Here is a 27,278-nt window from a genome sequence, read left to right on the forward strand (position 1 = left end):
CAAGCACAAACACCCTTCCTGGCCCTCCAAAGCCCAATCTCCAGCCCTGTGCTTCTGATTAAAACGGGTCGGGGTGTCTGCTCCGGTTATAAACCCCGACTCAGAGGAGCCTCAGCCAGCCACGGCTAAGGCACAGGTGAGGGGTCCCTGGGGTGGCTCTCCAGAAAAGCCCTGAGCCCCGAGCGAAGGAAGGGAGGCAGAGGCGAGAGGCAGCTGGCAGGAAAAGACAGAACGAGTGGCACAGACATGGGAAGAGCGAGTCTGTTTAATGACACGGCTGGATCTGGTTACAAACATCAGAAACTACAAAAGGACAGGCAGTTACACGCATGGCTGCACGAGGATGGGACAGGAGGGGACACAGGCACAGCAGCCACAGTAGCTAGGCATCCTTGAGGATGGCACACGTGACCAAGGGGCACACATGGGGGGGGGTCCCCAGCAACTCTGACCCAGATGGGTGGACAGGACCATCTGCCAGCCAGCAGCGGGGGGAGCGGGGAGGGAAGGCCCTCAGCCCTCGGCCCACAGAGCGCCAGGACGGGATGGAGGCATCTGGCCTGTCATCACTGACAGCAGCGTGGGGCCCCACTCCCGCTGGGCTCCTAGCAGCAAAGGCAGATGGGGCTGGCATTCGAGGTTTCTAGACCATGGCCCCTCCCCCAGGGCTGTCATCCTGTCGCACACTGCCAGCCCCTCAGTCTGCCCTTGCCCATGCTGGAGAGTCAGGGGCCACATCCTTTTGGGGGCAGGGAGATAGAGGTGGGGAAAGCCAATTCCATTTTACTTAGAAGTGGAAAGCAGGAATGTGGGGAGTTGGTCAGAGAATGGGCTGGACTTTGCCGGCAAGCTGGGTCACCCCAACCCTGCTCACCCAGGCCCCTGGGTCACCCCAACCCTGCCCACAGGCATAGATCCTCTCTGTGCTAAGGTGGGACTCCCATCTCTGCCAGAACACTCCGTCCTCTGCTTAGAAGCATGAGCAGGACCCCTCCCTGCCCCACACGCAGGTGGGCAAAACCAAGGCTTTACATGTACCTCTGGGCCCCCGCAGATACACAGTATAGATATGTATGTATATATATATTTATATATTTTATATATAGATCGTATATAGAATATATCTGTATATATGGTAGGTGAGTGTGCGTGATGCTCTAGATAGGTGATGGGACCTGCATGCTGGTCGGGCAGAGAGAAACGGGGCTGGTGTATTCCTGGACAGACTCGGACCTGCCCCGGACTCCTGCCAGCTGCCCAGCTAGGTCTCTGACAGAGAGTAGAAAAGCTAAGAATAGTGGGCCCAGCTCTTGGAGGAGGAGGCGTCCCCCGCCCCACAGGCCGCTGAGCTGGGGTCAGCCTCTAGGCAGCCAGCGCCACCGCCCGGCGGCTCCAGTGGGGACCGTGGCCACAGCAGAGGCTGCCTCTTTCTGGGAAGACGAGTCAGGGATTCTTCAGCTTCCTTGGCACCCAGAGATGGAGGGTCAAGGAGGGTCTTCAGAACTCGGCCTTCTGCTCAAGGTGCTGCCTGGGAGGGGGGAGGAGAGAGGGGGTCCTACGGCCCCGAAGAGGGCAGCGTGGCCGGTGGGCTGTGGATGAGAGAGGAGATGGAGGTAAGAGGTTATAAGAGGCACGGAGTGGGGCCAAGGAGCTTGGGGGTCAGGGGAGAGGGATCAGGGGAGGGCAAGGTAGGACACTCGCTGCCGGGAGACCCAGCACACTGCTGCTGAAAGCACCCCACCAGACCCAAGTTCTAGCTCCCTCTTTGCTAGGAACCTGCTGCGTGACCTCAGACCAATCAGGGGGCCCTCCTGAACCTCAGATCTTTCTCTCCAACATGTGGATAACATCTGCCTTGCCTCCTACCTCTCCGAGGATGGAGTAACATCAACTGTGTGAACCTACTTCACAAACTGCAAAGAACCTTTCCAACTCTTTTTCTATTAATCCTGAGACCCGTGTCCTCCCCGGTTGGCCTGCCTGGGTGCCCTTCTTGCTGCCCATAGGCATTCTCAGCCCTGCAGCCCCTTTGTGCTCACCACCATCCCCCCCCCCCCCCCGCCAACATCCCGACTCCCCCACCCACAAAAAAATGCACACACACCCGTAAGCAGAGACAGTTCAATAAACAGTGGCGTCTGGCCCACCACTGCTTCCCTGATAAGAGAAGCTGGACGGAGGCCTTCTAGAACTCTGCTCTGTGACTCCCTCCCACTATCTGAACCCATTTGGACCCTGGCGATAGGTTGGGTGTGTAGGCCCCCGGCCCAGGGAGACACGTCTTCTGGGGGCCCAAACCCGTGCCTTCAGGAGATCAGAGCCGGGTTGCTGGGGGGTAGTGTGCAAAAGGATGAGGGGACAATCCTCAGGACTTCCCGGCTGGGGTGGGGAGAGACCCAAATTTGAGATGCTCAGGACCGATGGAGGCAGGGCTTCAGCCAATCCTCACTGCAGCCCATCCATTCCCTCCACGAGGAGCAGGACCGGGCAGACGGAGATTCTGGTGGTTTCTTAATGTTTGGGGTTTGGTGAGACGTCAGTCCCAAGGGTCCAGCTGGGGCAAGACATGGGAGGGGACAGGGCTTCGTGTTGGGAAACGCGGTCCATGTGTTTCTGATTCACGGGGACTTGGACTGGCCAGCTCTCTCTCCTTTTCCCTCTCCGGTCCCTCTAGGGCCTCTGTAAAAAAGCCCTTTTCTCTAGAAGCAGGAAGTCTTGTCTCCTGGCTGTAAACAAACTCATCTCTGGCAGCTGAGCCGGCCTCTCCGGCCTGGGTGGAGGCTGGGAGGGCAAGCCCCTTCCCCCACTGACCCTCCCTGGCCCCGCCGTCAGCTTCCGGCAGCCACCCCGGCTCTGCCAGCACCTCCTGCGGCAGGTAAAGATCTTCTATCTGCTTCCCGTCCACGTCCCCCTCCCCACCCCGGGATCTGGGGCAGGCCAGGGCCCAGCTGTGCACATCTGGCCTCACTGCCGAGCTGTAGCCAGAAGTTCCCGAGATTTCTACTCTCCTGGGGTGGTGCCGATGTGGGGGAAGGGAGCAGGAGCAAGCTGGGGCCCGTGTGGCCAGCAGCAGGAAGGTCAGGAGGCCCGGCCTCCCAAGTCCGCCCTCGGGGGACCTCCTCCAGAGCTGGGCCCCGAGGCCTGCGAGCAGGAGGTCCAGGAGGTCCGTGGGCCGCTCGGAGCCCGGGGAGCAGACGCGCCTTTTCCATGGGAAACTGCTGGGAATGTTTCTCGACAACGCGTGTCCTGAGCCGCTGGCTGACCCCTGCTTCCCATTCCCGCCTACGCTCCTCTTTCTCCTTCCTACTCCAGCCCTGCCTCCGCCCCTCCATTGAGCTCCCAGAGCTGCCTGCCCCTTGGGGGCCTGGGCAGGCCGGAGTGTTCCCAGCCACCATGTCTGGGGGCCAGCCCTCCCCTTGAGCTCCGAGTCCGCTGGAGTCCCTGAGGCTGGCCACCCTCCTCGAGCCCATCTCCGTGGCCCTCACCCCAGAACTGGGAACCTGGCCTCTAGGGTCAACCTGGAAGTAAACACCCCTGAAGGTGTGTGCGGGGTAGCGACACCCACGCAGGCCCCTTGTGCGCTTGGGCATGTGCACGTGTGTGCACATACCCTCGTGATTCTCCTGGCTCCGGCCCTGCTGAGGCAGAGGCAGGAGGGAGCACTGGTCAGCATTAGCTGACAAACAGCCCCATGTGATTGGTACCGGGGAGGAAGTGGTGGGGAATTAGCCTGGCCTGCCTCTGGGCCCGATGAGCTAGCCTTCCCGCCAGGAACCTCGTAGGGCCTCTCTGCCCTGGGCGGCCGTGGTCTTGGGCCGCTCTGAGTGCTCTTGTGTTCTAGGGAAGGGGATGGCTCTACCCCAGGAGAATCTGTTTGGGGCTCATGGCTCGGAGCAGCCTCTATCTAGTAGGGGCCCGGCCCTTTCCCATCATGCCTCTTCTTAAGCGTCAGACCCCAGACCTAGCCTCCCGAAGAGTTCCTGCCCCAGCAGTCAGCTCCTGTGCCCCAGGAGAGATGGGAGACCGGGGGGGGGGGGGGGGGGGGGGGGGGGGCAGGGGAGGACGGCGGGGAGGCTGTCCGGCCCACCCTCACCCCTCCTCACGTGGTGGTGTTGGGGACCTGCTGTACCCAGCCCACTTCTTTGTAGGCAGCGGTCACATGGCTGTAGATGAGGCTACGCAGCTTGGCCCAGGCTCTCTGCGTCTCAGGTGGGAAGTCATTGGCAAATTCCTCGGCGATCACCTCCAGAATCACCCCAGAGAGGATCTGGGGGCAAAGGGAGGAGGGAGAAGTAAACGCCTGGTTGCCCTGCCTCCTCACCCCCGAAGCCCCCAAGGCCCCCAGCACCCCTTCTAGACAGGTTTTGGCCAGGGGGATCATTCACAACAGGACAGCCTGGCAACTTTGAGACCCAGCCCCCACCTGATCCTGCAGCCCCCTCCCTGTCACAACCATGTGGAGGTTGAGGGGGGAGAGGCTGGGCTGCCCAGTGGTCCCCTCTGTTCCCCAGTGGTGCTCCCAGAGCAGGGTGGGCGGAGGATTGGCCACAGCCACCTACCTTGAAGTACACAGGCTCCACCTTGTGCTTGAGGGCGTGGGCTTTGCCCACAAGGGCGAGCACGGAGGACACCTTCTCCGGGTCGTGTAGGTTCTCCACGACAGTGTTGAGGGCCCCCATGACCCGGCAGGCGTGTTTCCGCAGCTGGGGGCTCCGCTCCATCTCCAGGGGCTCTGTCATGTGCTTGAACTGGCTGAAGTACTGCTTGGCCGATGGAAAGTTCACAAAGAACCTGGCGGGAGGGCGGGAGTGCTCAAGTCAGGACTGCCTGGGCCCCACCGTGAGGTGGCCAGGGTGACATGGGGAGCCGCCCCAAGGTGGCCAGGGTGATGTGGGGAGCCACCCCAAGGTGGCTGGGGTGATGGGGGAGTCCACCTCAAGAAGGCCAGGGTGACGGGGGGAGCCCACCCTGAGGTGGCTGGGGTAATGGGGGGAGCCCACACCGAGGTGGCCCGGTGATGGGAGGAGCCCACCCCAAGGAGGCCAGGGTGATGTGGAGAGCCCACCCTAAGGTGGCCAGGGTGATGGAGGGAGCCCACCCCGAGGTGGCTGGGGTGATGTGGGGAGCCCACCCCAAGGTGGCTGGGGTGACAGGGGGAGCCCACCTCAAGACGGCTGGGTGGTCGAGGTGACGGGGGACCCACCCGAGGTGGCTGGGGTGACCAGGGAGTCCACCCCAAGGTGCCAGGGTAGTGGGGGTGCGGGGTAGGAGGGGCAGGACCAGTAACTCTTTCACCACCGTGTGTAGCGGGCCCCCAGACACAGACCCTCCCTCTGGCCGAGCTGGTGACATGCCGCCCCGACCCGGGTCCTGGCCATATCTGTGGGCCAAACTTGCACAGACTGTCAGCCCTGTCTCCCAGGCTCCTGTCTTTCTTGCTGTGGCCTCCTTTCCCAGCCCCACCCACCCTCAAGGCCTGCTCCAGGCACAGCAGAGAGGGCCAGAGCTCTAGTTCTGGGCCCCGGGGCCAGCGTGACCTCGGATAAGTGATGGCACTTCTCTGAGTCTCCGTGTCCTCGTCCATGCAACGGGCATGGTTGTTCCTAGCTTGCCATGAGGATGAACTGGGAAACCGCGTGTGGAGTCCTCAGCACAGTGTGAACACCGGGTGCTCGGTCAATGCCAGTGGGTCGTGATCAAGGTAGAGCTCTCTTTGCAAAAAGTAAAGCCCGAGTGACTTGGCTCAGGTCACCCAGTCACGGAGGGAAGAAACACGGGACAGTTCTCCCGCCAGCTCTGTCTGTTCCCTCCTCCCTACCTGCTTCCCTCCTCCGCCTGCTGCGCTTATTGATTGGCTGATTTAATTACAGCTCCGGACTGGTCTTACCCTCCTGGTGTGAGTCCGTCATTACTTCACATCTGTACATCTCGCTTCTCCAAGAAGCCCGTGCACGTCCTGGGGCAGACCCCAGGTCTTTTTAGTGCTCTCCTTCCCTCTCCACTTTACCTGAAATTGCCTAATTCCCCCCAAATGTCACTTTCATTAGGTTACTTTCATGCTCACATTCAGTGGCACCCCAATATCTACTGGACAAAGTCAAAATCCTTAACCTGGGATCTCAGGCTTCCTACAAACTGTCCCAACTCAGCCACCTTCCTCCAGCCCACTCACTGCTGGTAAAACACTCCTCGGGCAGGCCAGCCTTCCTTCCCACTCTTTCTTGCGTTGGACTTGGCCCTCCTACCCCACGGTGCCCAGGCTGTCCCTTTAAGGCCATTAGGGGTTCCCCGCCACCCTTTACCGCTTCTTCCCTTCCTGCCTGTTGGACTGGGTCCCACAACCCAAGGGCAGGGCCTGGGTCTCACACCTGCTGTGACCCATCCCCTCAGCCCAGGGCCCTGGGTCCGCAAGATGACACCAATGCCCTTTGCGTTCTCTCTCCCTGGCAGAGCTGGGTGTTGCAGGAGGTGCAGGTACACACTCACACACACCCGATCAGAACTTCAGAAAACATACGGAATGTCTTGGGCCTGTTTTGTTGGGTTCTCTCACACCTCTGGAGTATCCTCATTTGCGATCAGAGAAAACTGATAATTTGCCAAATCAGCCCTTTGGCCAGAGAGCTGGAACAGATGCAGAGAGAGCTTCTGGCCCAGTCCATCCCGTCAGGCGACAAAGCTGCTGCAGGCGGGGGAGTGGCGAGGACGCAGTCCATGTGGAGACCAAGGGTGACCTTGGGCAAACCACTTCACAACCTCCCGTCTGCAAAAGTGTGAGAGGAGTTCCTCCCACTCGATAGTTCACAGATACACTAGTGAGGACAAATGAGGCAATGAGTCTGAAAATACGTTGGATTTTTCTGGAGACGCATGATATGAAGGACAAATGTAAAGAACCCAATTTGGGCTTAAATGAGTATTACCTTAGACTTTGGGCACTTCACATTGCAATAAAAATAATGATCGCTGTTTGCCTGGTGCGTTCCAATGTGCAAAACATCTCCACCTGTTATTTCACTTAATTGCCACAACCGGGGATGCCTGGGTGGCTCAGCAGTTGAGCGTCTGCCTTTGTCTCGGGGCATGATCCCGGGATCCGGGATCGAGGATCGAGTGCCACATCGGGCTCCCTGCGTGGAGCCTGCTTCTCCCTCTGCCTGTGTCTCTGCTTCTCTCTCTGTGTCTTTCATGAATAAATAAATAAAATCTTAAAAAAAAAATAATTGCCACAACCAAGCAAGCATTGTTATATCCATTTTACTGATGAGGAGCTAACAAGGAAGACTTACTGAGCACTTACTAGATTGTGTCATTAATCCTGCACTAGCCTCCTGAGATTGGCACTGTTTTTATCTCCGCGTTCTGTTTTAGGAATCTATGCCCAGGGTTGCCCAGCAAAGTGGGTGGCAGGGCCAGGAAGACAGACAGACATCTCCTGCCTTGATGGCTTCCGAATCCTGCCTCGGAGAAACTGCTGTGCCAGGGAGATGGGGGCCTGGGGCCCAACGAGTCTCCTGCCTTGACACCCAGGGCCATTATGGCCCTGAGGAATGACAGTCCCAGGGAGCCCCTCTGCTGCACCAGGGGAGTCTGGGGGCCACGTGCTCTGCTCCCTCTTCCTGGCTTCTGTCCCCAGCCCCAGCACTCCCGACCCTCCAGGTCCGGGCCTGTGCTGTGCTGCGCTGCCTGCAGGGGAGAAGCCTCAGCAGCCAGCCTTGGGGAGTTTCTCAGCTCCCAGAGGCATCTGGGCTTCCAACAGAGCCTGAAATAGGCTTGTCTTGAGTGTGAGGGGGGAAGGTGGCAGAGTTACAACCGGGAGGGGAGTCTTCCTAGAGCATGGGTGTTCCCTCTCCACTGGAGTGCAGGTATGGGGTCTGGTTCCGACCCCAAGACAGCTTTTCCACCACCACCAGCACTGCCACCCCCTTCCTGGCTGTGGACTCCTGGGGCTGGGGTGGGGGGTAGGGTGTGGGGGTGCAGCTGGCCTTAGCCCAGCAGGGAGGGAGGACCTGAGAGTGATGGGCCAGAGGACTCAGTGTCTCAGGCTCTCACTGGCGCCTGTCCTTGTGGATGTGTGTGAAGTTGGGGAGGTGTGAGTGATAAAAGTTGGGGGGCACAGGATCTGGGGAGGGGCCTTTGGGACACCGGAGAGGTTTATCAATCTTCCCCTCTAGCCCCTTTAACCAACCTTCTCCCCCACCTGGCAGGTCGGGGGGCAGAGAGCAGGAGGAGACCCAGAGGGAGCAGGCTGGTGGGGCTCGGGTCTGGCAGGGAGGAGCTGGGCCAGCGCTGGGCTCCGACCAACACAGAGGTGGGTCTGGTGGAATGTGGCCCGGGCTGACCAGCCGGCTGGACCTCACTGCTGTCTCAGGCCTTCTGGATTAATTGTGGGCCTCTCACTGAGCACAGAGCACAGGGGTAGATGCCACCACCCCCACCCGCCCAAACTGAGCCTCCCTAAGAGTCAGGAATGGGGAACCGTGCAAGCAGGGGCATATATAGGGAAAGACCTTGTCAAGATGTCAGACTCTCCAGAAACAGCCCTGGCCATAGTGTTCAGGTCTTTCCTCTGCACCCCCCACTCCTGGGGGAGGTTGGGTGGTACCCCAGGGCTGGATCTTGGACACATCACCTCCTCACGCTCCCTGGCAAATGGCAGAGTGTGTCCAGACAAAATCTCCAAGGCCCTGTGGACTCCGCCTCCTTTCCTTTTGGTGACCCATGTGCTCACCCGGTGCATCCTGAGGCCTGGTGGGCTCTGGGGCGCGGACACACAGCACGCATGGCTGAGAGCCACCCCCCCCCCCCAGGGCTGTGTCTGGCGCATCTGTAACGCCACTACCTACCGTGTGCTTGTGTGGGTGCTCCCACGTGCGGGTCTGTGTCTCAGAATGTCTGATGGCTTCGGCATCTGAAACCCCCTCGGAGCCTCCCCACCCCACCCCCATGTTTCTGGGTCTTGGGGCTGCCCAAATAGCAGCCTTCCTCAGGAATCCTCCTCAAACTCACGAGTGCTTCTTGCTCTTTTTCCTCCAAAATCTGTTTCCAAGTTGGAATCAGGGCATATCGCTACGGAGCCGGGTAGGTCCCAGGCTTGGGGGAGGCAGAAGGGAGAGAGAGTCAGGGAGACAGAAGCCAGAGCCGGGGCTTGGGACTGGGAGGCAGGCATGCATTTCAACTCTCCTTTCCACAAGCAAGAGGCTTCACCCCATCTCCAGATAAGCAGGCTGCCCTGCTCGGTGGTCTGAGATCCGGCTGCTGCCGCTGACAGGGGGTTGGGGGTGAGTGCAGGTCTGGGGCCCCAGGGACCCGCGTGTGTGGGAAGAGAGCATCAATCTGTGGCTCTAGTCGGTTACTAACTCGCGGGGGTTGGAGACGTGGAGTACAGAGGAATGGTATGTGTCCACCAGGGTGCAGATGTGTAAATAAGTGTCACTTTGGGGGCATGTGGTACCTGAGTAACCCCCGAGCCCAACACAAATGGCCTTTCCTCCTCAAGTGGTGGTTCCAGGGTGGAGCCCTGACTCCTGACGCTTCTTGCTTTCCCTCCACCATGCTCAGCAGGCATTGTACCCTAGGGACCGTCTGCTTCCCCACTCACCTGGGCCTCACCTGGGAACTCCCTGCTGGCCTACTCTCCCAGGGCAGGAAGGAGCCAGCTGGGAAAGGAGGACCCCAGTGACCTACTGCTTCTGACCTCTATTCTCTGGCCCTTTGCTCTGTCCTTCCCAGAGGCTTTGAACACAGAAAGGGGCCGAGCTGCACAGGGGTCCACTCCTCTTTGTCTCTCTGCTTGGCCCAGCCTCAGTCTTCCCGCCTCTGAAATGGGGCGCCCCCAACTGAAGGGTTGGTAAAACGTGTGTGGCGGCTGCGTTGGGTGGTTGGGGTCGCTGGGGAGGAAGGCACGCCTGAGGGAGCCAGGAGTTCTGAGGCCCCGGCCAGAGGAGGGGGACAGAGGTACCCTCCTTCTGCGTCTGGCTCTTAGTTCGTACCCGACCGCCCAGAGCCAGGACGGGCTCAGCCAGGGCTTCGCCCACCGCAAGGCGCCCCACGCTGCCTGCACCCCGGGCAGGCCCGGCCCCAATTTCAGCTGGAGAGGTGGCGCCGGAGCTCGGACCCGGCCGAACCCGCCCCTGCCCGGAGCCGCTGCCGTCCTCCCTCCCCCGGGCTGCCGGCCGGAGTGACACCTACCTCACCAGGATGGCCACCCCCACGTCCTCGCAGTTGGCATAGAGCCGGGCCCACGTAGCCTGCACCGCCTTCCTCTCCGCCTCGGACAGCTCCTCGCTCCGCTCCCTGCGCTCAATCTCCATCTCGCCCGGCACTTTCTCCATGAGCAGCTCCAAGCCCAGCCCTGCTTGGCTCGGCGGCGGCGGGGCGCGGGGCGCGGGGCGCGGGGCGCGGGGAGCCGGGGCCGGCTGCGTGCGCGGCGGGCGGGCTGGCGAGCGAGGGGTAGAGCGCGCCGGAGGGAGGGAGCGTGTCTGTCTGTGCGCGCCGGGTGTGTGTGTGTGTGTGTGTGTGTGTGTGTGTGCAGGGTATATGTGCGGGGGGCGGGGGACCGCGAGCGGGGGGCGGGGATGTGGTCTGCTGGAAAAATGTTAAAAAAAATAAAGCCGCTCCAAACCCCCGGGCCCGCGTCGGTGAGCCAGCTCCGGCAAGGTGCAGGCTGGGCGGGGTGGGGGCGACGCGGCCGGCGCCCGCGGGCCACCGCGGACCTTGACCGCCGGGCGGGGTGGGGCGTAGGTGTGGTGGGAGCGCGGGGGCCCCGGGGGAGGGGGCGGGCGCGCGGCGCGGGGCCGCGCGGGCCGTGCAGGAGTGCGCCCCGGCGGGCGGGCGGGCGGGCGGGCGCGGCTCGGGGGCGCGGGGTCGGGCTGCCGCGGCGGGCGGGGTCGGGCGCTGGGCGGGAGCGCACCGTGCACGCGGCGGGGAACCGACTCAAAGTGAAACACTCCCAGGCGTCTGCGGCCGACGCAGCCCGAGGGGGCGGACGCAGCCCCTCCGGCGGCGCGGGGTCCCGGCTGAGCTCGCGCTCGCTCCTGGCCCCTCCCCTGCGCCGCTCCCGGAGCTCCGCACCCCAGGCTCCGGGGCTTCGGGACCGGGGTCGCCTCCCGGCTCCAATTCCGTCCTGGAATCCGCCGCCGCGGGGATGGGGGCCGGCGGTCGAACTTCAGCGCCAGAGGCCTGGGCCCCCCTTCCTTCCGGCCAGCGCACCCCCCCCCCCCCTCGGTACGTGCACAGGGCGTCGGAAAAAAGTCCCTGGGTGCCTTATTAATGACACAGGCAGGCAAAAAAACAGGCGCTGCCCAGAATCCCGACCCTGGTGGAGGAAAGTCCGCAGACCAGGCAGCTGGCAGGGCAAAAAGAAGTCTTGGGGGGAAGGTGTCAAAAATCTTGGGGAGGCCCAGGCCCTGGAGACATCTCAGCTACCATGGCTGCGGTTCTGGGAATGGGGTAGACAAATTCTCGGCCTGGTGGCCCTGCTCAGCGAGGTGTGAAGACCGCTGGGCCAGAGGTGGGGGCTGGAGCTCAGAGCCACAGGATCCCCCCGCTGCAAGCAACTGTTCAGACCCGGGGCGGCCAGGTGGCACCTCTGACTCCCAGCCCAAACCTGATGCCAGTGTCCACTTCTCCCTGTCGCTCCCTCGCGACCCCGCCCTTCTCAAGACTTGGTGTCCCTCTGCAAGTGTGAGAAGAGGTCGGCTCACCTCTTCCGCTTTGGCTTATGTATTTTAAAAATCGTTTTTCAAAGTAGAGAGCCCAGGTGCAGCCCCAGCTCTGGCCCTCCCTGGGAGCCTGGGCAGGAGACCCCTTGACACCGCTTCCATCTCCTTGGAGGGAAGGAAAATCTAGTGCAGACCCCTGGGGTTTTTGGAGAGGGCTGGAGGAAGCTGGATGCTCAGACCCCTGTGTGCTCCACATGCTGCCTGGGCCACCTCACTGAACCCCTCTGACAGGACACCCGATGCCTGTGCGGTGCCCTTCCAAGTGGCTGCTCAGAAGCTTTGCACTGGGAAAGCAAGTATTCGCTATTTCTATTTAGTATTTCTATTTAGCTTTATCTCATCTTTTACAAGTCTTATGTGTGTTTATTATGCAGGACTGTATTCGCACAGATGTGGAAGATCTAATGTATGAGCAGATGCATATACTTATTTCATGAGTGCACACTTAAATCCAGTCTTTTATGGAAGGGGCTATGGAAATCAGTAACATTTGGGGAGGACTGTCCAGAGGGGAGAACACAACTGCTCAGCCGCCCCTCCACTCCCCGGCCTCCCTTGTCTTTCTGGCTTCATTATCTAATATTCTTCCTCCCCTCCCCATGGCTCTCCATGACATCATTGTTCTGCCAACACTCAACTTCCAGTTGCTGGAACATGCTCTGTGCTTTTGTGTCAGCCGCCCCGGAAGAGTCTTCTGTTGGCGGGGAGGTAACCTTCCTTGAACACCTGCAAATTCCAATGCCCCCAGCTCCTCTCCCAAGCATTCCCTGACACATGCAACTCCGAAAGTGCTCTGCGGGTGCCTCTCATCACCCAAGTCGCTCTACTGTGGTCATTAATGTGACTTGCTAGCTCAAGTGTCTAGACTAGAAGCCCCTTGAGGGTTAGGCCCAGGTCCTAGTCACATCTGTATCCAGAATGGACAGCTTGATTTACCCTGCCACCGCAGGCGACAACTTGGGCCCAGTGAGGTTAATCAGTCTGCACAAGGTCGGGTTGGCTGACCCCACTAATCAGCTTGAGCCTCCTAATCCAGTGGCAGCAGGAACCTCAGGATGGGCAGCAGTGGCTTGTGAGAGCCGGCAGGGCCATTTTGGCCTTTCTCCTGCAGACTCTGTCCGGGAGGGGATGGGGCAGCTGAGCCATGTGCACCACCCTCTTCCTACTCAGCACCTTGGCCATGCTCTGGCGCCGCCGGTTCGCCAACCGGGTCCAACCGTGAGAAGCTGATGGGGCCATGGGCAGGGATGGGGAGAGAGGAGAAGCTAGGGGGTGAGGGGTGGTGCAGGGGCTGCCTGGACCTCCTGGGAGGCTGGAGGGCGGGGAGGATTTGCAGGGAGGTCCAGAGAGGTTTCCCATCAGAGCACGCGGGGGCGGGGGCTCGCAGGTGCTCCGAGACTGGCTGGAGTCCCCGGTCCCCCAGCCCAACACGGCCAGGAGAGGGGGTTCTGGGCCCGGGCGCTGCCCACAGCTCTTCCAGCCTCTTCCTCCCGCCCACAGGGAGCCCAGCGGAGCAGACGGGGCAGTCGTGGGCAGCAGGTCGGAGAGAGACCTCCAGTCCTCGGGCAGGTAAGGCAGAGTCTGGGCTGGGGGAGGCAGGGTGCGTCGAGGAAGCGGCTGCCCTGGCCGCCCCGACCGTGCCTGGGCAGGTACATGAGTGCACCCGAGCCGGCGCGCCGGGGCCCCTCGCCCCAGCCACCCGGTCCCGTGTGCCCGGTGGGCAGCCTCGGTGTCTGTGCTCCCCCGCGGCACTGGGCGCCCCGGCCTGTCCTCTGCACCGCAGCTGCTCTGCTTTGCCCGAGTGCGGGGTGGTCCCCCGGGTCCCATCGGAAGGCGCGGGGGGACCGGAGAGGATGGGGCAGGAGCAGCTCCGGGCGGCCGGCTCGCTGCCCTTCCCCCTCCCCGCGGCCCCCGCTCCGCCTCAGCCGCTCCCCTGCCCCGGCCGCCGGCGGGATTCGCCCACCGGCCCCCAATAGGAGGCGCAGGAGCGGCATGACGTCATCGGCACCGCCTGCCATTGGCTGGGCAGCTCCTGCGGGCAGGTCGCTGTCTCCAGCGGCCGAAAGTTAACTCTTCCCTAGGCCGAAGCCATGTGGCTCCACAAGGGGGGAAGTTTGGGGAACTTCTGGATTCTTCCTTCCCTGGGTGACCAGTGTCCTTTGATGTTAGGGGCTCCTATGCCCAACAAACCACGGAAAAATCAACATGCATTTATTAAGAACATACCGTTGTGCGTGTTCTTTTGTGCCCCCGGACCCACCTAGTGGGGGAGTCCTGTGTGAAGGGACATTCTCTCCTGCAAAAGGTCTACTAGCCTTCTCTCAACTCTAGTGAGACAAAGCACATGATGCCCTTGGGCTCCGGGGCCTGTGGCTGGAGGGAGTCTCCCCACAGCGCTCAGATGGCTGAGCCAGTGAGCGTGCCTGCCTGCTGGGGCACCCCACCGGCTCTCCAGGTGTGTAGGACCTGCCTGGGTGCCCCTCAGCCATGTGGAGACTGGCGAGCCATGAGAAATGAGAATGGGAATCTGTCTCCGTATGCGGCCCCAAATTCCTCCTCGGTGCTGGGATTCCTCCAAGCTCTGAATGTCAGGAGGGCAGCCCTGGGCATGTGCCCGAGACAGGTATTTCTGGGCCACCCTTCCTTGACAATCTAGGCTAGCTGAGATGGTCATGATACTACCCAAGTAGGCCTGCTGGTGAAATGGGCTGACAAAGGTGAAATGATGAGCACTGGGCCTCACGCAGAGCAGGCCCTTGAATGACTAGTCCTCCCTGTTGAGTTTGGGTCTGGAGGCGGACAGCCAGAGTCCACATCCTGACTCCCTGCTTCCTGACCGAGAGCCTCTGGGAAAGCTATGTGATCTTTCTATTTGTATATAAACTGGGATTAATAACAGAATGGTGTGGGGGTGTTTGTGAGGTTCAAATTGAGATCATCCTAAAGCACTTGGCACGAAACAGCTGTTTAATAAATGCCGGCTAGCTATTCTCCTGTTGTTACCTGGCTCTTGATCAGTGTTCTATTCTTCCCTTGAGGTCTCTTAAACGTTAACTCACTTGGAAGTTGTAACAGCCCCAGAGGGTTGGCAAGACAAGTGTTTCTATCTCTTGTTAATGGTGGAGGAAACTGAGGGAAGGGGAGGCGTCAGTTTTTCACTCGAGGTCATCCATCCTATTTGTGGCTGATGGCAACTGACTTCAGGTAGTCGGTCTCCTCTACATGAAATGGGCCTGGACCCTCCCTGTCAGGAGAAAAAAGCTGAATCTGGACCATCTGGCCCAGCCTCGTGGGGTCTAGCCAGAAGGAAGCAGTTGCCTGTTAACTCCCAGGGACCCAGTTAACTGGAAAAATCAGCCTAACATCCAACACCTCCTGCTTCGGGTGGCTGTTGTGAAGGGCTGGTCTGGGGAGCAGTAGGCATGACATTTCTGCTCTGCAATTCCACAGTCACAAATTCCAGCTGATTTCCTGGCTGCTCCTACCCCTCAGTAGTGGGGTGCCTCCCTAGGCGTGGGGCAAAGGGAAGAAGTCTGGAAAGACGGGAAGGACGTCCCCTTCAATCCTCTGACTCCCATGCTTTTCTGTTTAGAAAGGAAGAGCCTCTGAAGTAAGTCTTCACCCGGTCAGGCGGAGCTCGGCCCCAGGGACTGGGATCAGCTGGCAGAGGCAGGTAGGGCAGGGCTGCAAGCCTTGGAAGGTAGAGGGCTGGGCTGGGGACAAGGCAGGCTCTGCAAGGCCTGGCCATGAGGGAGCAGAGCTCCATGGAGGGTACACAGAAGGCGGGTGGCCTCTCATCAGCTCCTGCCTCAAGCCTGCTGTGGTCCAGGCCATGGCGCAAGGCTTTGTTAGTTTTAAGGGAAGGGCGTGTGGTGAAGTGGTGGTCATGCTGGCACTGTAGTGCCAGAGGACTTCTAAGGGAGAGGGTGTGCTCTGGAATATCCATTCTGCAATGCAAGCCCCTGCCTTGGGATGGGAGGAAGTGCCAATCTGGTTTTCTATTTCAGTTCAAGTCCCGGCTGGCCTCTTACCCACAAAGCATGCTGTGGTGGAAGCAGCAGCAGCAGCAAGAAGAAAAATGGGAAAAAGCAGTCATCAAGAAGGTAGACTCCTCCCTTTGAGTCCCTGGACCTGCCTGGCCTCCCTTTGCCCCAGACCCTGGTGGTGGGGCTCCTGAAGCAAGGCCTGGCTGGGGCAGGCTGGAGGGCAAAGACGCTCATTGCCCTGGCTTGGGCTCCCTTCCTCTGAGATCCTGAGGATAGTCTGAGGCAGGCCCAGAGAGGGACTCAGGTTTCTTATGGAAGGGCTTCTCATTCATCCCTAATATAATCCTTGCAATGACCCAAGAAGACTGGGCGTGTTATTATCCACACTTTTGGAAATGAGGAAACAGAGAGAGGTTAAGGAATCTGTCCAGTGTCATCCAGCTAGTTAATCCTGCCCCCCACCCCCACCCACCCCCCGCCCTCCCAGCCTCCTTTGGAGGCTGCAGAGCCCACACTCTTACCCACCAGGGCACAGGCCTCTCTGAAATCACCTGGAAGTTTGCAGCTTGCAGCTGCTATGTGAGAGCAGGGGTTCCACGGGCCCGGCAGCCCCAAAGCCTGTGGTCCAAGGCTGTGTGGTATCAGTTTGCCATGGTGGCGCTCTAGTTTCCAGGGCACTTGCCTCTCCCCGGTCCCCAGAGCTCACCCCGTCACCAGCCACTCTGCTGCAGTTCTCAATAAGAAATGCCAGCTGGGATCTGTGACATGTCTGCCTGCGGCTGGAAGGAAGCATCTCTCAACCTGTCCTCTGAGCGTGTCTGCGTGCCTGTGTGCATGCGTGCGTGTGTTCCAAAGGGGCAGTCGCATGTGGGAAGGGAAGAAGCCTGACACTTGTTCTTGTCAATCTGCTGACTGCTCAGTACCACGGCGGCTCTGCCATTTCTCCCTCACAGTCCTGCTCGACCCAGAGCAGAGATCAAAGCAGATTTCCGCTTCTGCTCCCTGAGATCCAGGCGCAGACCTGCAGGCAGCTGCTCCCCACTGTCTGGAAGCCATTCATCATGCAAAGCGCCTCCCCACCAAACCCCTGCCTGCACGTGCATCGTCCCCCCACCATCACCATCCAGCCCCCAGGGTGGGCAGGGAGGTCCCTGCCTAGCTGCACACCCCCCAGGCCATCAAGAGGCAGGAGATGGGGAGTTCTCTCGACAGCAGCCTGTCTGCCGCCCTGACTCCACATCTGAGGGAAGGAAGGAAAGGGTGAGATGCCACAGACAGAGGGGACCACGCTGAAGCCATGGGGGAGGGGCTGCTGATCTTGCCCTGGAAGCCTCTAGAAGTAGGGCAGGGTGGAGGCAGGGGAAGGGTCAAACCAGGGGAAGGAGCTGTGCGCTGGAATGGCGACAGAGCCCCACCGCCCACTCGACATGGGCCAGGAGTTCGTGACCACCTGTCTCAGCTCCTGTCAGCCTGTCTTTCTCCTGCGAGGTGTTGGCCTTCCTTGGTGACAGGGCTGTCGGGCTGAGGGCCAGGGGCACCGTTCCTGGGGCCCCCATCTGCGTCCCCGAGCCCACCTGTGTATTCATCCTCTAATCTGTTTGCCATGCTCCTGTCACTTCAGCCTCGGCTCTGCTCTCTACCATTTCCACGTTGCCTGCCTCCTTGCACTAGTCTGAGGAATTGTCAGGCCAAGGTCACCTGGCTGGACAGGGGCTGGCCCACGGCCCAGACACACCTCCACGAGGCGACACCCCTTCGCTGCACTGTTCTAGGGACCTGCTCAGGAGAGGGTGGCTCCTCTGGGCCTCGGTCCCAGAGGGAAGGAGAGAAGGGGAAGGGAAGGGCTGCTGGCGATGGGGGGACTGTGTCGGCTGGCCTTGGCGGTTGCCCGGGCCCTGGCAGCTGGGGTGCCATGTGGGCTGGGCGGGAGGGGCCCTCTCCCCCAGGGAGCAGGCTGGCTTCGGTGGGAGCAGATTGTGTTTACACCTTCCCCACACACCCAGCCCACGCTCGCCTCTTATTCCCCGGGACTCTCCCACCCCTGGGCTCTCTCTGCACCACGGGCACGTTTGCAGCTCCTCTCCTGCTGCAGGAAGTTGCCGCCCTCAGCAGAGAGCTCCTCTACAGAAGGCTGCCAGGGCCCAGGCGCTCCCTCCTCGGCCCACTATCTCCCGTCGTGGGGGGGACCCAGTGTCCCCAAGAGGCTGAATCCACCCACCCCCCATTTCCTTGGAAAACAGCTGCTGCTTGGGAATGGGGGCAGGAAGGAAAGCCCGGGGGGCTTGGCAGACTTGACCATAATAGGAGGGAAGGGATTAAGGGCAACCAGAGAGAGAGGGCGGAGAGAGCCGGGGCGCCTCTGGCCTCAGAGTGCATGAGATAATGTAGAATTTAAGCTCGGGGAGTCCAGCTCCAAGCTCTGGATTTGAATCTTGACTCCACCATCACTTTCCAGTTCTGTGGCCTCGGGTGGGTTACTGAATGTAAACCTGTCTCAGAGTTGTAAGGGTTAAATTAGATAATGGGTATAAAGTGCTTTGCGCACTTAGTAAGCACGCAGTATATCTGAGCCCAGGGTGGGGGGACAGTGTTTGTGAGCTGTCAGCCACTGAACAACTGGTCACTTTGCAACAACCGTAGGTTCAGAACAGCTAGTCCTTTACCTCCTCACCCCATGGCCCTTCCTGCCCTGTCTTTCCACATACACAACAGCAGGGTGATGGGCAGTTCTGGAACAAACCAGAGCCCAGCACAGGGGCACCTGGTAGGACCCAGCACCCGGGAAGGCTGGACGATGGAGCACCACGGTTGCTTCTGGGTGCCTGGAACCCTGTCCCCACCTCCAGTGGGAGTCCTGACCTGGACATCTTCCCTCCAACTGGCTCTGCGTCCCCAAATGAATCTCAGCTCCTAGAGAAGACAGGAGGCCATGGCCCTGGTGCCTTTATGGTCCTCTGTCTGAATGCTAATCTCTTTACTGGCTGGAGCCTGAGTGACAGGGAAAAGGCGGTTCTGAGCTGCAGGGTGGCCGAGGGCGGCAGGAGGGAGCAGGGAGGTGCTGTTGTCTGCTACTTCTGTGGCTGCTGCCAGTCTCTCCTGGAGATGGGAACATGACCAGAGAGCTAATGAGGTGGCGGGGGTGGGGGTGGGGGAGAAAGGGAGGCAGACGGAGCAGCTGCAGCAGCTGCCACTGCCCTGTGTCACCCCAGGGTGCAAATGCCACCACGGGGAGCACCCCGCCCATCCCGAACTGTGTGGCTGTGCAGATGCGGGCAGGATGGTCCTGGGCACAGGCCTTGGTCCAAGACCAGGCAGGCGTGGTACTTGATCTGAGGTGGGCATCATGGCACAGGAGCTGGTCCCAGGGGTGCCCGGGGACCTTTATAGAACCTCAGTCGGGAAGAAGCCCAAGACCTTGAGCCAGAGGGAAGTAATGCTTCTTTGTGAGCCTCAAAAGGAGGGAAATGGCCAAGGTTTACAGTAATATAATGACACTAATATTATTATTAATAATGGCTAATGTGTCTCAAACGCTTCTTACGTGCTAGGCGCTGTGCCAAGTGCTTTATTTATATGCATTGTCTCATTTATGGGGCAGGAACTGTTGTCAGTCTCATTTACCCAATAAGGAAAGTGCTTGCTCAAGGTCACCCACAGTGAGTAGTGAAGCCAGGACGTGTTCCCCGGCAAGGTGATGTAAAAGCCTGTGAAGGTATTGGGCCTCGAGGACATCCTGGGAGTGTGACCTGTCCACCAGGGCACAGGGCATGAGAGCTGGCAACCCTCCCTGGTGATACTGCCGCTGCTCAGTCTGCAGAAACTCATCATTCCAGGCTGGACCAGACTCTGGGCCCCGAGGGCAGTGACCAGAGCCACCTTTCCAGGATCTGTCATGCTCCTCAGGGAGGAAGCAGTGGCCACTGGCAGGGATGACAGATATCAAGGTTGTCACTCATTGCTGCTGTTGCTCTGCTGTTTCCTCCAACCAGGGGCAGAGCCCTGGGGGTAAGGGAGGGTGGCAGCCAGCAGCCCAGCCAGAGAAGGAGGAGCCAGAGGAGGAAGGCTTTGTTGTTTGTTTTTACAGGGGGACGGTGCAGGGCTTTAAGGAGGTGGCTTCAAGACCTGCTGACTTTAGCCATAAACTGGTACCTAAGGGTGCTGGACCCTCTCTGTGGGATACATATGCCCCCTAGTGGGGATTAAGCCTGGAGGGTGGCTGAGAAAATTAAAGCAAAACAAAACAAAAAAAGATTTACTGATAGGCTATATGACCTCCGAACCTGGATAGGAAGGGCCAGGGCTGGCCCCCTGTGTCCCCGAGATTGCACAAGCACGCACAGGTTTAAGACAATTTGCAGAACCCAGGTGAACGAAGCATTGAAAGAAATTATTTAATTTATTCCTTGGTCATTTATTTAAGAAGCATGTATCGGGAGCCTGTGATGTACACACCCTGTGGTAGGTGTTGGAGTCAGACAGCAATCAAAGGGACGGCGCCCGATGTGCCAATGAGGACGACAGAAAGATCCTGGCCGAGGAGGCCAGTTGTGCAAGCTCAGCCGCTGCCTGCCACGACTTTTACTTCTCTGGACCTCAGTCTCCCCATGTAATAGGCAGTGTTGAACCTAAGTGGGCTGGTGCAGAGGATGGGAAGGACCACTGACTACCCTGGTAAAATGAAGGGGATGGACTTCTTGACCTCGGGGGGGCCCTTCCAGATTCAAGACAGGCTACAGTGGACAGTGTTTGGAGGTGCTGACAACGGTGACTCGCCCACTCAGCAAGCGTGTATGGAGCTCCTGTATGCCAGGCATTGTGGGTGGCAGAAATGAAGCGCCCAGAAAACTGGACAAAACTGAAGAAGCAACAGACACTTGACTACAAGGAACATCCAAGATGGTGATCCCGTGACCACCTCAGCATCTACCTCCCACAGGTCCCTGCCTGAGCACAGGGAGGGGAAACCCAGAGGACTGCAGTGGTCTTGTTCAGGTGAGGAGACAAGATCAGAGCTCAGAACAGTGTGCTGTTCCTAAAGATATACACACACATCAATGGCATCTCCAAAACAGACACAACGAAGATGATCCAATGGAGAAAGAAAAGCCCTTTTGAGGAAACACAAAAAGTGCTAACCATAAAAGAAAAAAACAGATAAATTGGACTTGATCAAAATTCTTGGAAAGACTGGAAGAGAATACTAGCCAAGCAAAAATCCGAACAAGGGCCTGTATCCAAAATATATAAAGAACTTTTACAACTCAATAAGAAGACGACAGCCCAACGGAAAAGTGGGGGAGGGTTTTAATAGACACTTCGCAAGAAACTAGACATATGGCCAATAAACACATAAAAAGATACACAACATCCTAAGCCATCAAGGAAATGCAAATTAAAACCACAATGAGATACTACTGCACACTCACCAGAATGGATAAAAGATGGACCATAATAGACGTTGGTGAAGGTGTGGAGCAACTTGTAACCCTGTCATACGTTGCTGGGAAACCTGTTTGGCAGTTTCTTAGGATGTAATCCAAGAGGAGTGAACATGTAGGTCCACACAAAGATTTGTACAGAGATGTTCACAGCAGTGTTATTATCAATAATAGATCCAAACTGGAAACAACGCAAATAGCCATCAAGAGGTAAATGGATTAAAAAAAAAAAAAAAAAAAAGGAGGCGGTGTATTCATACAATGGAATACGATTCAGCAATAAAAAGGCAATGAGCTACTATGTGAGCCATAACACAGGGCAATGAGAGAAGCCAGATGCTAAAGAGCACCTACAGTATGAATCCATTTATAGGAGATTCTAGAACAGGCAATAACTAATCGGGAGTGGCAGAAAGCAGATCAGTGGTTGCCCGGGGCCAGGGCTGGATATGGACACTGTGAAATAGCAGGTAGGTACCCTCCAGGGGGATGGAGATGTTCTAAATTGAGACTGGGGTTGTGGTTTTATGGGTGTATCACTGGCTGGACTATTTTAAATGGATGCACTTTGTTATATGTAAATTATACCTCAATAAAGATGACTTAAAGAGTTAAAAAAAAAAAAAAAAAGAACCACGAGAATGAAAACCTGATCCTTGTCTTGCTTACAGTCTAGTGAAAACGACAGATGTGAAAACAAACAACCATAAGGCGGTGAGTAGCCTAAGAAGCATGCTCAAATAACAAGAGTTCTGTTTATGAAGGGCTCCCTCGCGCCAGACCCACAGAGGTGGCTTGGCGTCACTGTTCTAGAAGTCCAGATAAGAAAAGAGGCTGAGATGGAGGGGAAGTTGTTCACGCAGGATTACTCAGCTAGAATCAGCAGGCCTGGGACTGGGCTCCAAGGCTGCCTGGGTTCAGAGCAGGTGCCACAGCAGCCTGTGGCAGGACACCGAGCAGAGAGCTCGGGACTGTTGCAGCTTCTCAGGTGAGACTTTGCGGAGGAGGTATTGACACAGGAGTTGGAATTTGCTCAGCAGAGTAGAGGATGCGGGGAAGGAAATTTCAAAGCAAAGGGAACAAACAATATGAGCAAAGGCTGGGCAACACTTGTGAGAAGGCAGGGTTCCTGGGAATGGAGAGACGTGTCCCGAAAAGAGCAGAAGAGGTCAACAGGATATTACATGTTCTTCGCATTCACTTATTTTTTTAAGAACCTATTAAGCAATAATTTTTACGAGAGGCAACAGCTCTGCAGGGCAGGCAAGTGAAGTATGTGCTCTTGGCAAACGCAGGGAAGAACCCACCGTGATGCCAAGGTTGCCTCTTTAGGGAAAGGGGTTCTCCCTGTGACATTTCTCCTCCTCCAGGAGGTTAAGGCTGTGTTCCAGGATCCCAGGTTTCTGCTGAACACCCTTTGTGGCACTCTTTCACGGTCCTGAGAAATCCCAGGAGGAAAAAAAAAAAAACAAAAACCCGCCTGTGCTTTTATGCTGGGCTTTCTGGCTGGAGGAAGTCAAGTCACTGGAGCGAAGCAAAATGTGTCACACTGTCATGGTGCGTTCTTCTGGAAACTCAGCACAGCAGTGAGGTTTGGAGGCTTTGAGGCTGGACTGGCTGAGGTCAGATCTCAGCGCTCTTTCACACTGATTACTTTCCCCTTTCTGCACTTTGGCTTCTTTAGAAGATTGCAAAAGAGGGGTGATCATAAGAGGGCAGATGTGAGAATGAAGGGACAGTACGTGCAATGTGCTCAGTCAGACTCATCGAGTCTGAGACGTTAATTTAGCCTGTATAGCCTTTTGTATGACAGTCAGTCCTCCATAAATCAGTTTTTTAAAAAGAAGGTGCTTAGAGCAGAGCCTGGCCCAGAGCAAACATTTAATAGACAGTAGCTTTTGTGTTTTCAAAAAGGTGACATGCACATGTCATCCCTTTTATTTTGCTGTGACCCGTTCTTTCAGAGAATTATAATGAAGCGGGATTTGGGACATGTTGATCATATCATTTAGGATGATTGTGACTCTTAACAGAACACCCAACTTAGGGTGGCTCAAACAGGAAGGAGATTTCTAAATCTCACATTCTGGGGCGCCTGGGTGGCACAGTTGGTTAAACATTCGACTCTTGGTTTTGGCTCAGGTCATGATCTCAGGGTTGTGAGATGGGGCCCTGTGTTGGAGTCTGCGCTCAGCTCACAATTCTCTCTCTCCTCCACTTCTGCCCCTCCTGCCCTCTCTAAAATAAACATTTGAGGGTTTTTTTAAAAAGATTTTATTTAGTTAGTTGAGAGAGAGACAGACAGAGACAGAGAGACAGAGAGTGAGCATGTGTGAGCACAGGTGGGGAAGGGCAGAGGGAGCAGCAGAATCCCTGCTGAGCAGGAAGCCCAACACAGGGCTTGATCCCAGGACCAAGATCAAGACCCGAGCCAAAGGCAGATGCTCATCCAACTGAGCCAGCCAGGCAACCCTAAAATAAATGTCTTTTTTTAAAAAATCATCCTGTGTTTCACTGAAACTAACATGCCATTGCTTGTGAGATGCCCCTTGCATTCAGAAATATTAAAATATAAAAATGTGTGTCTTTGAGTTGAAACAAAAGGTCTGAAGGTAGGGGGCTCTAGGACTGGTAATTTGGCAGTTCACCATGAGGACTCTTTGTCCTTTGTTTCCACTCTGCCATCGTCAGACCTTAGGCTCTGGCTTTGAGGCAAGCCTCATGGATGCAAGATGGCTGCCAGGGCCTCAAGCATCAAGTCTTCAGAGCCTCCCAAAGCCAGAAGAGAGGCTGCTGTTTTTTTTTTTTTTTTTTTTTTTTTTTTTTTTTTTTTTTTTAATTTTTATTTATTTATGATAGTCACAGAGAGACAGAGAGAGAGAGGCAGAGACATAGGCAGAGGGAGAAGCAGGCTCCATGCACCGGGAGCCTGATGTGGGATTCGATCCCGGGTCTCCAGGATCGCGCCCTGGGCCAAAGGCAGGCGCCAAACCGCTGCGCCACCCAGGGATCCCGAGGCTGCTGTTTTTAAAAACAAGAAAAACTTTCCCAAACTTTGCTTAATTGCATCACAAACCCTTTTCTGAATTCCTGGCAGAAGGAATAGATTTATCATAAGGGTCTGGTGCCGACTCTTCAAGATTCGCCCTTAGGGCCGGGGAGGAGCTTGCCTCCACTGAAGCACCGAGCTCCAGTTCTGTTGTGAGATGGAGGAAGAACAGCTGTGAGCTGGCAATGAGCAGCGCTGCCATACAGATGAACCGCCTGTGAATCACCGGTCAACTGTGCCCGACAGAAGCAGCTGACTGCTTGGGATATTCCTACCCACCTTCCTGTTCCTATCAACAATGGTAGAGCTTCCTCTCCAGGTTAAGAAATTAACCTCCATATTCCAAAGACTTGGTTTCCTATTAATGTGGCTTTCGGGTACCGTATCCAAAATCCTATCCGGATGGAACCCAGTGAGTTAGCCACCTGAGCACAGCAGGCCAATGGACTAGATTTCACCTCCGTGCTCAGAGCCAAGGCCCCCTGACCGCACCGAGGACTGTGGCCTTGCTCAGCCTGGGATCTACTTCTGTCACTGACCACTAGATTGGGGGACTCCGTGTCAGTGAATACAGATCCATGCTAGCCTAGGATGACGGCTACGTAACAATTCCACTGCACATAAAAACTCAAGTGTCCCAGACCTCGGGGCGCCTGGCTGGCTTAGGGAGGACTGACTCTTAATCTCAGAGTCTTGAGTTCAAGCCCTGCGTTGGGTGTGGAGCCTACTTAAAAAAAAAAAAAAAAAGAAGAAGAAGAAGAAGAAGAATTAGAAATCACAACATTGATGCTTTGATCTCCACAGCTCTGAACTCCCGCCTGCTCCTTCAGAAATCTGATGCGTTCTCTGTTGTCTTTCCACTGATTTTTTTCTTTTTTTTTTAAGATTTTATTTATTTGACACACAGAGAGATCAGCAGGGGGAGCATCAGAGGGAGAGGGAGCAGCAGGCTCCCCGCTGAGCAGGAAGTCCAACATGGGGCTCAATCCCAGGACCCTGGGATCATGACCTCAGCCAAAGGCAGATGTTTAACCCACTGAGCCACCCAGGTGGCCCTGATTTTTTTTTAAAGATTATTTATTTATTTTAGGGATCCCTGGGTGGCGCAGCGGTTTACCGCCTGCCTTTGGCCCAGGGCGCAATCCTGGAGACCTGGGATCGAGTCCCACATCGGGCTCCCGGTGCATGGGGCCTGCTTCTCCCTCTGCCTATGTTTCTGCCTCTCTCTCTCTCTCTGTGTGACTACAATAAATTAAAAAAAATTTTTTTAATATTATTTATTTATTTTAAAATATTTTATTTATTTATTCATGAGAGACACAGAGAGAGAGGCAGAGATACAGGCAGAGGGAGAAGTAGGCTCCCACAGGACTTGATCCCAGGACCCCAGGATCACGACCTGAATCCAAGGCAGATGCTCAACCACTGAGCCACCCAGGTGTCCCATTAAAGATTATTTATTTGACAGAGAGAGAGAGAGCAGGAGCAGAGGGGCACAGGGAGAAGAAGACTTCCTGCTGATCGAGGAGCCCGACATGGGGCTTGAACCTAGAACCCTAAGATCATGACCCAAGTTGAAGGCAGATGCTTAACCAATGGAGCCACCAGGTGCCCCATCCTCCCCTATTTCTGGACTGCCCAGGCAGTGTGCCCTCTGCCTGCCACTCTTCCTGCTTGTGTGCTCTATTTTTCAAATAAATAAATTAATTAAAAAATAATAATCTTGAGGCACCTGGGTGGCTCAGTGGTTGAGCATCTGTCTTTGGCTCAGGGCGTGATCCTGGGGTCCTGGGATCGAGTCCCACATTGGGCTCCCTGGATGGAGACTGCTTCTCTCTCTGCCTGTGTCTCTGCCTCTCTCTCTCTGTGTGTGTGTGTCTCTCATGAATAAATAAATAAAAGGGATCCCTGGGTGGCACAGTGGTTTAGCGCCTGCCTTTGGCCCAGGGCGCGATCCTGGAGACCTGGGATCGAATCCCACGTCGGGCTCCCGGTGCATGGAGCCTGCTTCTCCCTCTGCCTATGTCTGGGATCCCTGGGTGGCACAGCGGTTTGGTGCCTGCCTTTGGCCCAGGGCGTGATCCTGGAGACCCGGGATCGAATCCCACATCGGGCTCCCGGTGCATGGAGCCTGCTTCTCCTTCTGCCTGTGTCTCTGCCTCTCTCTCTCTCTGTGTGACTATCATGAATAAATAAATAACATCTTAAAAAAATAAATAAATAAAATCTTTTTATTAGATTTTATTTAAATCTTTTTATTAGATTTTAATCTCACTGCGTTTTGCTCCGGCCTCTCGGCGCCTGCCCAGCCACCCGAGACATGCCACCTGCGGTGAACCTGCTGCTCTTCTACTAGGTGTCCTGTCAGGTGTGAAAGCTCCACTGTAGACCGTGGCATTGTGGCTCCTCTCAAGCCCAGAAGAATGCTCCATGCTCCTCACACGCACTAGCTGGCAACCGGTCTGGGACTCAAGACAGCCCTGCTAGAGCCCAGAGCCCCCCAGTCTTGCAGCCATCAGCCCCTGCAGCCTCTCCTCCTCACTCTGCTTGCCATAAAGTGGCTCAAAACCACGGAACAGGTGCCCATCATTCCCCTGAGTAATTTCATCCCAACCACCCCTGCAAACACACAAAACCCTTCTTTGCTCCTCTCCCCCATGCCCAAAAGCCCTATAGTAAGACTGATGTATAGATATACGAAGTTCAGTACATCTTAGTGGTGAGAGTATGGACTCTGCAGGCTGGCCTCAAACCTTGACCCCAGCAATCACTAGTTGTGTGAATTTGGGAAAGTCACCTCATCTCTCACTCACCTCACCTCATCTGCGAAATGCGGGTAGTGATAGAGCCCTTCAGAGGGCAGCGGTGCACATTAAACAAATTGGTGTGCGTTCAGTACTCCAGGAGTGGACGGCGCATGGTAAGTGCTACCCGGTATCCACTCTCGCTGTTATTCGGCCTGCAGCGGGTCCCTTGCCTCCATCCAAGCAGCTCTGGGGAACTTCCACATTCAAAACTCCCTCTCCGAGTCTGAAAATGAAAGGAACTTAGTTTTCAGGGAGAGAGCCCATTCCTCCTTTCC

General features: G+C 56.8%; 2 protein-coding genes across 3 annotated transcripts; one reads left to right on the forward strand and one right to left on the reverse strand.

The window, feature by feature from the left end:
- Window positions 1–247: 247 nt before the first annotated feature.
- Window positions 248–10,419, reverse strand: CYGB (cytoglobin). 2 transcript variants are annotated; one of them, XM_072781711.1, is made up of 4 exons: window positions 10,192–10,419; window positions 4,560–4,791; window positions 4,094–4,267; window positions 248–1,589 (listed from the first exon to the last, which is right to left on the reverse strand). In XM_072781711.1, exons 1-3 carry the CDS (start codon window positions 10,332–10,334, stop codon window positions 4,100–4,102), a joined length of 543 nt encoding a protein of 180 aa, XP_072637812.1. In that variant the 5' UTR covers window positions 10,335–10,419; the 3' UTR covers window positions 248–1,589; window positions 4,094–4,099. The 2 variants fall into 2 exon arrangements, with proteins under 2 accessions (XP_072637812.1, XP_072637811.1); XM_072781710.1 differs by having other exon boundaries at window positions 4,104–4,267; window positions 10,192–10,413.
- Window positions 10,420–10,942: 523 nt separating this feature from the next.
- On the forward strand, window positions 10,943–21,795 carry PRCD (photoreceptor disc component). The gene is made up of 5 exons (XM_072781712.1): window positions 10,943–12,941; window positions 13,224–13,292; window positions 15,316–15,396; window positions 15,731–15,826; window positions 20,130–21,795. Exons 1-3 carry the CDS (start codon window positions 12,868–12,870, stop codon window positions 15,335–15,337), a joined length of 165 nt encoding a protein of 54 aa, XP_072637813.1. The 5' UTR covers window positions 10,943–12,867; the 3' UTR covers window positions 15,338–15,396; window positions 15,731–15,826; window positions 20,130–21,795.
- Window positions 21,796–27,278: the final 5,483 nt, after the last annotated feature.

Source organism: Canis lupus, chromosome 16, assembly GCF_048164855.1.
Source record: "Canis lupus baileyi chromosome 16, mCanLup2.hap1, whole genome shotgun sequence".
In the NCBI taxonomy this organism is placed as follows: Eukaryota; Metazoa; Chordata; class Mammalia; order Carnivora; family Canidae; genus Canis; species Canis lupus.

Excerpts from the sequence above, each read along its gene's own strand:
- CYGB (XM_072781710.1), bottom strand. The coding sequence starts at position 10,334 with ATGGAGAAAGTGCCGGGCGAGATGGAGATTGAGCGCAGGGAGCGGAGC. Across the intron at positions 4,792-10,191 it reads GGGGTGGCCATCCTGGTGAG|GTTCTTTGTGAACTTTCCAT; the intron begins GTAGGTGTCACT and ends CCCTCCCGCCAG. Across the intron at positions 1,590-4,103 it reads CAGGTCCCCAACACCACCAC|CCCACCGGCCACGCTGCCCT; the intron begins GTGAGGAGGGGT and ends TCTCATCCACAG.
- PRCD (XM_072781712.1), top strand. The coding sequence starts at position 12,868 with ATGTGCACCACCCTCTTCCTACTCAGCACCTTGGCCATGCTCTGGCGC. Across the intron at positions 12,942-13,223 it reads TTCGCCAACCGGGTCCAACC|GGAGCCCAGCGGAGCAGACG; the intron begins GTGAGAAGCTGA and ends TCCCGCCCACAG. Across the intron at positions 13,293-15,315 it reads GACCTCCAGTCCTCGGGCAG|AAAGGAAGAGCCTCTGAAGT; the intron begins GTAAGGCAGAGT and ends TTTTCTGTTTAG.